Here is a 12,845-nt window from a genome sequence, read left to right as displayed (position 1 = left end):
CTACAGCCCCAAAAGGCCTTGGCCTACCAACTGACCACTTCTCAGCCCCAAAAGCCTCCTGTTATTCCTGTCTCTCTAGACTGGGGTCACCATCTCACCATTAGATAGCTTTTCAATTAACAGTAATCATGTAGGCTGAGTGGACTTTGAACCAGTCATCATTTTTGCTTTCCTTTTGTCCAGCTCCTGCCAGGTTGGGGTGTTGATGGCACTTCTCTAACGTTGCCTCTTCTTCGACCACTCCTCTTCGGTAATTTTATTCCATTCCAGTCTTTTTCTTGCCAGAGTCCATCGTCATAACATGTCCAAACCATCTCAATTTATTCTTCTCCATCCTATCACTCTGCTTTGCTACCTCTATCTCTTTTCTGAACTCAACAACTTAATTTTGCTGTCAAAGTCCAAGTCTCTGATGCATATGTTAATATAGGGGTATAGTACATCTTGTACTTTATCTCTTTATATTTCATTGGAAATTCTCTGTTCCACACCAGCTTCCCTACATTTTGGTAGAACGTATTTCCTGCTTGTACCCTTCTGCTGATCTGCTGATCCAATCTTGCATCTTGCATTATTTCACGTCCCAAGTACTTGAAGTATTGAACAACCTCCAGGTTTTGTCGCCTGATACTAACCATTCCTCTTTCTTCTTTTTCTCCTCTTGTCACCGTTACTGTTTTACTCTTCTCCACACTGATTTTCATACCATATTTCTCAATATCGTCATTCAAAGCCTCTAGCTGGATTTGCACTTCTGTATTGTTGACTCCCCAGATTACTACATCATCTGCAAACAGTATTTTCATATCCCCTCCGTATCTTGCCTTTGTTTCCTTTAAAATTTCATCCATAACCATTATAAATGTAAATGGAGATCATACACCTCCCTGTCTTATTCCAGTTTGGTTTCTAAACCAATCTGTTCTCTTCACTGGAGTCTGGACACAACTGGAACAATACTTATATATTGCTTTCACTAGTTTCCTTGATTGCCTTCCACATCCCTGTCTTTCCAGGGTTTCCCTACACCTTTTCTCTATCAACACTATTGCATGTCTCCTCTAGATCAAGGAATACCACCACCAGATCTTTTCCATCAGTAATCTCATTGGAAATATAAGGTCTATTTATCTTTGACTTACCTGGTCAAAATCTATACTGCTCTCCTAAATTTCTTTCCACCATTTCTCTCATCTTCCTTTCTTTTATTCTCTCCAATATGTAGGCTACTTGTGACAACAGTGTAATTCCTCGACAATTGTAACATCACTGGTATTATTTACACCAATCATCAGATACTTGCTTTTTCCTCCGTACATATCTTAGCAACCTACCAAACCAAAGTAGACCAACAGATCATGTTGCTTTTATCATTTCCACACATATTTCATCTATCCCTGCTGCTTTTCCTGTTTTAATTTGATTAACATCTATTTCCACCTCTGCCATTGGAATTTCACTCCCCTTTACAGATCATCCTCATTAATCACTACACCCTCTTCCGCTTCATTTCTCACAATCAGGAGTTTATCAAAATAATCTTCCTACCTATTCTTTATCTCCTCTGGGTCTGTTTATTACATTTCCACTCCCTTCATTGTTTTGTGCAGATTTTTTTCTTTTCTCTTTTTATCAATCCATACAACATCCCTTTTCCACCATTTACATCCTTTTCCAACTCTTGTGTGAATCTCTCCAAACTTTTTTCTTTTCCTCATTTACCACTTTTTTGCACTTACTTTTAATCTCCTGATACTTAGTCTTCCTTTCTTCTTTCCTATCTCTATTCCATTCTTGCCATGTTTCCTTCTTTTATTTATTTATTTATTTAACAACCTCCTTCACTTTTTCATTCCACCACGGTGTCTCCTTTTCCTTCACTCTCATGGAAGTTCTGCCACAAATCTTCTCTGCATAGCTTACAAATGTGTTTTTAAATCTGGTCCATGCTGTTTTAATTTCTCCCGAAATATCTCGTTTAATTTTATCTTTTAATTTCCATACTTTTATTTTCTTCTGTCTTATTTCTTTTACTCTCACAACTTTACCTATTTACTATTTTGCTACCAATACTCTGTGCTCGCCATTAAATGCCTCATCTGGTAGTGTTGTTACATCCATGAATGGTTTTCCCTCATATCCAGGTAAAAATGCCTGACCTGGCCCAGAATAGAACGCAGGGTCTCGAGTGAGAGGTAGGCAAGAAGGCCGAGAGGCCAGTTTAATTACCAGAGTTAAAAATCTTGATACTTCACGCCCAGCTTTACCGCGTAAACTTCATCAGGCCAGCAACTTTTCAGCTGAAATCATCGAAAAATGTAATAACGCTAAACGAACAATCAATTCTCTAATTCTCTAATCTAATTTAAAGCACATTAGATACAAAAGCGCCCAATATGATGGCAAAATTGCCTTTTTCAAAAATCATTCATTGTAATATGGCCACCGGTATACTATTTGTGTGAGCCGCGCGAGTTGGCTGTGCAGTTAGGGACACAGCTGTGAGCTTGCATCCGGGAGATAGAGGGTTGAACCGCACTGTTGGCAGCCCTGAGGATGGTTTTCCGTGGCTTCTCATTTTCACACCAGGCAAATGCTGGGGCTGTACCTTAGTGAAGGCTACAGCCGCTTCCTATCCCATCGTCACCATAAGACCTAGCTGTGTCTGCGAGACATAAAGCAAAAACCTATTTGTAGTAAGTTTCTGGAAATCTTGTGCTGCGTAAATTAGGCCTACATCGATTTTTGAAGATTATGTTGAACTCAAGAATATGGTTTTCAATAAAAGTATCGATTCTCAAAAGTTCTCGAATGCATTATATTCAATTCTGCCTGTCAATAATCACAAGCAAATTGGAAAGAAGAAAATTCATCAGAACTCCAGATATTTTGGTTATTCCTGACCCTGAGCTCAGTTGGAAAGTGTGTTCGCTGCACAGTACGAGTGGGAAATGATACAAACTTTTGGAACGTTACGCAGCTCATATAAAATTATAGCATTTATATAAGGATATTTTAACACATAAATGTAGAATTCCCTATCTTATATTAGGACCAAAACAATAACAGGCAAACCCAAGACCTCCAATGGCTTTATGTATGTAAACTACAACATCTGTTCTGGCCTCGGGAACATAATCGTATCTGATCATATTAAAATACTAAATTCGTGTTAAGAAGGAGCAATTTTGATTCCTGTATGAAAGCCCAGTGACTGCATAGTGTCATGAGGGAAGTGCCAAAAACCTGTTCGCCGATAAAATAAAAAAAAGTAAACATCTAACCTGGGACATAATGTAGATGATATACAAGTACGAACAATTGACTAAACTCATTCCTTCTTCAAGAAGAGTTGTCAAAATGCGCTCTGTCTCCTTCCAATTGTGGCCGCTCTCTACTTTATGATTTACGAAGATTCTCTAAACAATATCAGCCGAATGCGAAGCTAAGGTGGTCCTTTATGCAAGCTCACCACCTATCGCTTTTCCAACACAGTACTTGCTCCAATTATTGCAATGACGGGACGTTAACTTCAAGATCCACAGGAATGCCGGAGCTAACCTTTCATGAAAAACTGTTTCTCGAAAAAATCTTGACTGAGGACTTAACGCTGATGGGACTGAAATTTCTGGACAGCTGATACAGGAAATAATTTCTTTCAGGAACAGATAATATGAGATATTTACAACTAGCACGGGACCACGTGATTTGAACTAATAATCTGGAAAAACGTAGTTTCCAGGAATGGCTAATTGACGCTCCACTGTAATAGTCTTTTTCACCACAGTGTTCTAACTGGGGCCGTATGCTGTAATTTAGTGCACAACTGTCTACCCAATAATTAACAGAGCATAAAGTGATATTTATCAAGAGGTTGAGATGCTTACTTGATTTTTCAACATTCCCTCAAGAATTTGATTGTTTTCATCCAGTCTCTGACACTCCATATCTTTTCTTTCTAATTCTCGAGAGAGGGAGGCCACTTTATTAATTAACTTCTCATTTTCAGCACAGAGGTACCTGAAACATGGAAAGCACAACACTTCAGACAAGTTTTTATAACCATTTCAGAAGTAATATGCCTACAAGTTCTGTGAATTCGATTGCACTGTACTGAAAATCAAATTAACTAATAACCAAAAAATTCTACAGCTACTACTATATACTTTGAGAAGAACGTAAGCACACTCAACGGCATATAACCACAAGGATCTTGAATTAACACATAAATTAAAGTCTTAGTGAGAAAACAATTTGCAAACAGTAATCAGCAACAAAAACCTAGAAAGACCATCAAAATACACAACATTTGAATGTTATAACAGTTAGTTTCTTCAGTCTGCCAAAACTAATTTTGAATAAATACAATTAGAAACTGTACCTGAAAAAGAAAACATATGTTACCACAATCATACCACAAAAAGAAACTTAGAAACAGTTACAATGTTTCTTTTCCATGTATAAACTTAGAAACTTGCCTGCTGTCATTTCTTGATGGATGCAGTACTTTTGCATCCATCTCTTGGCACAGGCCAGAGCAAAGTGTAGCTTCCACTGAAGTCCCAGTCTCACCCATGGCTGTGACAATATGGAAGCTGCTGGGGTGTGGGTCGTGCTGAGTAATGACATTCAGAGCACAACCAGTGCGTCTCAGTGTTACGAAAGGTGTTGCTCATAGGGTCAGTCGTGCTACAATGGCACTGCCTGGCCCAGTGAGGAAAGCAATGGCAAACTACATCACTCCCCGTCTTGCCTAATACGCCTCATTTAGGTACTGCCATTGGTTTTTGTAGATTTCCTATAACTGCATAGCCTTTGGTGGTGCTATATGAGAATCCAACCAGCCTCTGGGCTGATGACCTAACAGACAAACTTAGAAACAATGAAGTAGTTTCCTTTCCATGGGGCAATACTTCCAGGGAGCGAAGTTTGACGAACAACATATTCAACTTGGTGTTACAATGATGCAGGATGCAGCTGCCCGGAACTAGCATGGTGATTGGTTGTCACAAGGTCACTTCGTCGTCCCCTCTATGCAACGATACATTGCTGTCGTACCGATAGTCATTTTCTGTTAGAACACTGTACACGTAGGTGGTGGTGATGATGATGATGATGATGTGTGAGTCATAAGTCCATAGACTGGTTTGATGCAGCTCTGCCACCCTATCCTGTGCTAACCTTTTCATTTCACGTAACTGCTGCATCTTACATCTACTCCAACCTGCTTGTCATATTCATACTGTTCTTACTGCCTACAATACACTCAAAAACCAACTAAAAAAGTGTTTGGTTTCTTAAGATGTATCCTATCATTCTATCTCTTCTTCTTGTCAAATTTAGCCAAATCGATCGAACTCTCACCAATTTGATTCAGTATCCATTCCTGATTCAATCTATCCATCTAACCTTCAGCATTCTCCTGTAACACCACATTTCAAAAACTACTATTCTCTTTCTTTCAGAGCTAGTTATTGTCCATGTTTCACTTCCACACAATGCCGCCCGTGGAAAAGAAGCTATTGATAAGCAAAACTTTCCGCAAAACTGCTATATGGAATTAGCGTCACAGATCACATCATAACAGATGCGTTCTAGATAAATATTGAAAAGAGGCTGCAGACCCATGTAGTGCCACAGGTAACAATGATAAATGGTTATCTATATTGACTTGCACTTATTTAATTCTGTTTACTCATGCATGAAATTAAGGAAATGTGCAACGAGAAAGTGAGTGAAGTTGTAAATTAAAAATATAATTTAATTATCAGCTGTAATGATATAACCCATTACACCACATATTTTCTACAATTGATGAATCAAGATTTTCAAAATAATAGAATAATTAATGACTTACGTAAGTGGTCTTGGTGATAATGGCCGAACACAGAAACTGTTAAATGTCTACAAAAGTACTCTATATTCATGAAAATAGCACCTGATTATTGTAAGGTTTACATACAGATAAGAATAAATGAGTGAGCTGAACGACGAGTCCTCTAAACATTCCAACTCATTGACATTGCACAGGAGGATGTGATCTGTGCAATGTCATTTGTTTAATCTCTCTATCAATTACTGTATTATGGAGAAATCAAAGCTTTAACAAAACTTTTGCAGTTCCAGGACGTTTCTGCTGCTTGGGGTAATATTCTCATTTTGCAGATAGTATTGCAAAGTTGCATCCACCATGTTTTGTGACACAAACAGTTTCTTACTAAATAGCTCCTTCTCTAAGGCTAGATGTTTGGGAGCATATGGCTTCAAAAGATTTAACAAAAGATATGCCTAATTACCAATGCAGACATAAGGCATTTTCATATTCGAATTTAGGAGAAATTCTTCAGCAGGGATGTTTTTTATTAATCTAAGTTACCGAGCACCAGAAAGTTCCACTATCACTCTGTTTTGTATATGCTCCCATTTCAATAAACAATACTTCACAGTTGGCATCACCAACTGCCTGCAAAACAACAGAAATATTATTTATAATTAAAATAAGTTGTTCCCAACCAAAACAGGCACTTAAATAGGGTATGCCAGGCCATGACAAATATTTTAAAATTTAGGAGCCAGCAGTCACAGCTACGAACCAGGTAATTTTTCTGGTACTCGCATTGTTAACATACTGGCATCAAGCCTTCTGAAAAATAACACATGTTAGTAACAGCAATAGGTATTGTGATTTTGCAGTTTTCTACACTACAACAGATTACATATTATAAACCTCATTTTAGGTCCGTATTGAAAATTTTACAGTTCAACAATAATAAAGGTGTTTTAATTTGTTCCACCTATTCAATACTTATATTTTCACTTATAGTGGTTACATAAATAGATTCTTAGTTACATGGGACATGTTTCGCCCTCAATTAAGGGCATCTTCAGCCTAAACACAATCATCAACAATACAACTAAATTAAAAGTGGAAGTTAAAAGTTTAGTCAGTTATTAAAATTCGGAACATAAAAATGTCAAAAGTGATACAATATGTAAAGATGCTAATGGAAAACTGTCTTATGATTAAACTATAATCTTGTCGGAGACTAAAACTTCTTCTATTAAAATTCTAATTAAAAACAGTTCATATAAAATATTAGTGGAAAGCCAAAGTGGTAATAATATAAAGCCAACGACATGAGGGCGTGAACACAAGCATAAACTTGATTGTCATGAATACAATCTTTCCAAGGCTGCTGATGAAATTCGTCAGCAAGTAAGACAGAATTTACAGACAGAACTTACAATTTTTCAACAGATGCTTCTGTCTTTCCTGACGAATTTCATCAATGGCCTTGGAAATATTGTATTCATGACAATCAAGTTTATGCTTGTGTCACGCCCTCATGTCGTTGGCTTTATATTATTACCACTTTGGTTTTCCACTAATATTTTATATAAATTGTTTTGTAATTAGAATTTTAATAGAAGAAGTTTTAGTCTCCAACAAGATTATAGTTTAATCATAAGACAGTTTTCCATTAGCATCTTTACATATTGTATCACTTTTGACATTTTTATGTTCCGAATTTTAATAACTGACTAAACTTTTAACTTCCACTTTTAATTTAGTTGTATTGTTGATGATTGTGTTTAGGCTGAAGATGCCCTTAATCGAGGGCGAAACATGTCCCATGTAACTAAGAATCTATTTATGTAACCACTATAAGTGAAAATATAAGTATTGAATAGGTGGAACAAATTAAAACACCTTTATTATTGTTGAACTACAACAGATTACCACAAAATGTACAGTAAAGACAGCAGGACATTGAACTAAATAAAATATGCCACTATGTATACAAATTTATAACTAGCCAATTGTTGCATACTTATATTTTGATACTGTTCTAAGAAACTTGTAAATTGCAGAATGTAAATATTGTCATCAACATCACCAAATGTACAACTCCTTTGAACATAGTAGTCTTTCATGTTGAAGGATTAATAAGTTAAACATTACCTACCTACAAATATATAATGCAAGGAACAACCCATACTTTACAAGACATGAGACATGCTTATTGTGCCTTTTGTGTCCATATGCCTAGGAGCTTCATCTGATGTCAACATATGAAAATAAATACCATTTCACTTTAAAGTAACAGCTCTAACAAAGTCATCACTTTATTAGCAAAAGAGATTCTATTTTGATGATAAAGAAGCATCGCAGGATATTATTCGTGTCATTTCCGTAAGTATATCCAAGTTACTTCTATGTCGGTAATACTTTTATGAGAGGTTATCTCCACACCCGAACGTTCGTACTGAATTTTTCATCTATTGCTTATATAATGCGGCCTTAGTATTATTTAAAATAATATGAGGGGGGGGGGGGAAGATCAAATATAAATAGGAATTTACTTTTTTTATTTAAAATTAATTTATTAAAAAACACAAAGCAATTTATTTTTCCACATGGTTTCCTGTTTTAGAAATGCATTTGTCCCAGCGTATGGAGAGCTTTTTGATGCCCTCATGGTAAAAAAAAAGGGTCGTGTCATCAGTTATTTAAAGTTAAAAACTTCATCACTGATCTGTATTGAACTAATAGTTACAATGCTAAAAAGAGAAAAAATGTTCCACCTTTTCAATACCATAACACTGTTGCACGAATCAATGTGTCATAAGTGTTACAATTGTGTTGACTTCTTGCCATTTTTGTGTAGGCTGATGACATGGACAGATGTCGAAACCGGTCTCTTAATAAATTAAATATGTTGCTACATTGATTCGTGCAACAGTGTTATTGTATTGAAAAGGTGGAACATTTTTTCTCTTTTTAGCATCGTGTCATCAGCCAGTTGCACAAGAAGTCTTCCACACTCTCGTCATCTTCAAATCGTTTCCCTCCTAGAGTTTCTTTAAGCGGTCTGAACAAATGGAAATCGCAGGGCGATAAGTCCAGGCTGTAAGGAGGATGATCAACTGTAGTCCAGTGCACTTCCCGCAGCTTGGAGACAGAGCTGGAGTATGGGGTCGCGCAGTGTCGTGGAGGAGGATGACCTGTCGAATCGGTTGGTCTCGCCTTTTGCAGTGATATATAACCCTCGCCTTGTTCAACAGCTCGCAGTAGTAGGCAGCATTGATTGTGCGTGGCTCATGCATAAAATCAATCAGCACAATGCCTTACCGACCGAAAAAAAAAAAAAAAAAAAAAAAAAAAAAAAAAAAAAAAAAAAAAAAAAAAAAAAAAAAAAAGGAAAAGAAGAAAAAAAGAAGGTTGCAAGAACCTTGCCGGCTGACAGTAGAGTTTTGGCTTTTACTGGTGCTGTCTCTCCTTTCCTCCGCCACTCCTTACTGGCTTTTTTGGATTCAAGAGTGTAGTGGTGGACCCAAGTTTGGTTGCAGGTGATGATCCGACTCAAAAATGCATCACCTTCTTCCTCAAACCATGCTGTAAGCCTCTGATAGACCTCCAAACATCTCAACTTCAGATTTTCGGTCAAAAGGCGCGGGATCCATCTTGAACACACTCTACAGAACTGTCGTTGCCGTCGTCGGCTGTAACTCGATCCGAGTATATATAACTTCTTCCTGCATATGTTGACCAGTTCAACTCAGTTTATGGATGTGTTTGCGATGACTAAACAGACCAAGCCTGGTATAAAACATACGCCCACGCAAATCACACTGAATGGAGGAGGATAGGGTTGTAATTAATGGAGATTTCTTGTTTGTCACTTGAACTCTTGATGTCAGCGGTGTTCTCTTTGAAACAAGTCAACAGCGGTGGATGTAGTGTTCCGCCACAGTGAACGGTCCACAGCACATTCTTCCTATGTCTGTATATCTATACCAGTTGTCTTCATGATGTGTTTCCGCTGGTCCTTAAAATGCTTAAGAGGGGCTCCATGAGGTCTACTGCCAGAGCAAAGTTCACCATAAAGAATTTGGCGGGGAAGCCTGGTATCACTCATGAGGTGAACGTGGCCTAACCATTTCAGTTGATGAGCGATGATTGTTGCCTCAGTGCTATTTAGCTGCGCTTTGTTGAGAACTCCCGTGCTGGTCACATAGTCCTCCCACTTAATATTCAAGATGAATCTCATTTTCAGTTGGTGGAAGCGCTCAAGTTTTTTGATATCACGGCGATAGTGACCAAGTTTCACAGCCATACAGCAGAGTGGATATGACAACAGCTTTGTACACCATGAGTTTGGTATACAGTTTTAGGTCGTTATTCATGAAGACTCTGTGCATTAACAGTCCGAATGCTGCATGAGCAGCCCCAATTCTGTTACCAATGTCTTGTTTGCAGGTACACCGTTTAGACAAGATGCTTCCAAGATGTGAAACGTGCTGGGGCAAGTTGTGCAAGTACCTTCGTTCTTTTTGCATTAATGGCACGACCAAAGCTATCACATGCAGTTTTAAAGACTGTTGTAGTTCTGAAGGTGTTAGAGCAGGATATGGGGTGTCACGGCATACTGCAGTTCAGTCACCTGGGTAACCAGATTACGTCTTTGTGGGCATAGTCTTGCCAGATTGAATAGGCCTCCATCAAAACTAAATATAATCTCTAAGCCTAAGTTGTTTGCAAAAGATTCATGCAGCGTGGCAGCCATGTACAGTGCAAAGAGTGTAGGAGCAAGCACACAGCCTCGTTTCAATCCATGAGTGATTGGGATCGAATCTGATACAGTGAAACCTCGATTCTCAGTTTTTCGAGGGACCATGAAAATAAAACGTACAACACGGGAAAACGGAAAATCCGGGAATGAATGAAAACCATCAACAATTTGGCTAAACATCACAAAAATGAAAAATGTATATTTATAATCTTACAAAAACTCCTAAACCAAACCAAACTACAGCCCCAGTGGGACTTTGCCTGCCTAGCGACCGCTGCTCAGCCCGAAGGCCTGCAGATTACGAGCTGCGGATGGTCAGTGCGACAAATCCTCTCGGCCGATATTTCTGGCTCTCTAGATCGGGGTCGCCATCTCACCATTAGATAGCTCCACAATTAAAGGTAATCACGTAGGCTGAGTGGACCTGGAACCAGACTTATATCCAGGTAAAATTGCCTGACCTGGTCGCAATCAAACCCGGGCCCTATGAATGAGGCAGGCATGTCAGACCGTGAAACTGCATTAATTACCGGTATGCGAGTTCAAAATCTTTATACTTTATATTCAATTTTATAGGGGAATCTTCGTCAGTTTCCTGTGAAAACTTCTTTCAGTTCAGCAACTTTGATTACGCTAGCCAAACTCTTCGAAAAATCTAGGAACGCCAAGCCAAACGACAATCGACCACAAGTAGTTTTTAATTCTCTCATCTAATAAAATGAAGCACATTAGATACAAAAGCACCCAAAATGATGGCAAAATCCCTTCATTTCTTAATCTTTCATTGTAATTTGGTCTCCGGTATACGGGTATACTGTTCGTAGTCAGTTTCTGGAAATCTCGTACCGCGCAAATTAGGCCTTCATCGACTTTTAAAGGTTATGTTGAACTCGAAAACATGGTTTCGAATGTATCTATTCTTAAAAGTTCTCGAATGCATTATATTCAATTCTGCCCGTCATAAATTCAATCAAATTGGAAAGATAAAAGAAATATCATCAAAACTTCAGAAATTACGGTTATTCGTGACTTTGAGGTCATCTGGAAAACGCGCGCAAATAAAACGACTGCGGTTTTTGGTATTTTGACACAAAAACGTAAAATTCCCAGTCTTACATTAGGACCTAAACAGTTAATAGGCAATACCAAGACCTCCCATGACTTTTAATGTAAGGTGCAACATCTGTTCTGGTCTCGCTAACATAATCATGTACGATAATATAAAAAATACTGAATTTGTGTTAGGAAGGAACAGTTTCGATTCTTGCCTGAAAGCCCAGTTACTGTACAGTGCCCTGAGCAAAGTGCCGAAAACCTGTTCGGAAGTACGATCGAAAAAATGTAAAAATATAAACATCTAACCCTGGACATAATATGGACGTTTTATAAGTGCGAACATTTGACGAAACTCGTTCCGCCTTCAAGCAGAGCTATCGAAATGTGCCGTGTCTCCTTGCAATTGTTGTGGCCACTCTCTGCTGTATGATTTTCCGAGATTCTCTAAACAATACCACCCGAATGCGATGCTAAGATGGTACCGGTTACAGTATTTGCTTTAATTATCGCAATGACGGGGCATTAACGCCAAGATCCATAAATATGCCATAGCCGTCCTTTCGTGAGATACAGTTTATTAAAAAACGAATGATCAAGGATTTAGCGTTGATGGGACTGGAATTTCTGGACCGTTGATCCGGGAAATCGTTTCTTCGAGGAACGGATAATGCGGGACTTTTACAACGTGATTTAATTACGATGCTCGCGGGACCACGTAATTTGAACGCATATTCCGGGAAAACGTATTTTCCAGGAACGGATAATTGAGGTCCCACTGTACTGAGTTACCATGAAGAACCTGTCCAGACATGCCATCATGAAGAGCTTGAACCAATTCCACATAATGTTCATGATATCCAAAATGTCTCAATACTTTCCACATAGCAGATCTTGGTACTGAATCAAAAGGCTTTTTCCAGATCATAGAAAACTAAATACAGAGGCTGCTGTTGCTCTCTGCATTTTTTCTGGAGTTGCCTAGCACAGAAGATCATTATCTGTAGTGCCTCAGGAGGTTCGGAAACCACATTGAGACTCGGGCAAAATCCTCTCCGAGATAATTCGGAGCCGGTTTAATAGAATTATTGCGAGAATTATACCAGCAATTGACAAAAGCGATATACCACGGTAGTTTCCACATACACTACAATTGCCTTTCTTGAAAATAGTGATGATGGTAGCATTCTTCAAATCGTCAGGTACTTCTCGAAGACT

General features: G+C 38.3%; 1 protein-coding gene across 1 annotated transcript in view; it reads right to left on the bottom strand.

Annotated features, from left to right (window-relative positions):
• Positions 1-12,845, bottom strand: part of LOC136866805 (kinesin-like protein KIF20A) — a 430,278-nt gene that overhangs the window by 126,742 nt on the left and 290,691 nt on the right. The window contains exon 22 of the mRNA XM_068226714.1: positions 3,888-4,020. Coding sequence (XP_068082815.1) covers positions 3,888-4,020 — 133 coding nt within the window. The remainder of the gene's footprint in view (positions 1-3,887; positions 4,021-12,845) is intronic.

The sequence above is a fragment of the Anabrus simplex genome, chromosome 3, assembly GCF_040414725.1.
Source record: "Anabrus simplex isolate iqAnaSimp1 chromosome 3, ASM4041472v1, whole genome shotgun sequence".
NCBI classification, from domain to species: domain Eukaryota; kingdom Metazoa; phylum Arthropoda; class Insecta; order Orthoptera; family Tettigoniidae; genus Anabrus; species Anabrus simplex.
Note: the sequence above shows the minus strand (reverse complement) of the source record. Positions and strands in the feature narration are given on the sequence as shown.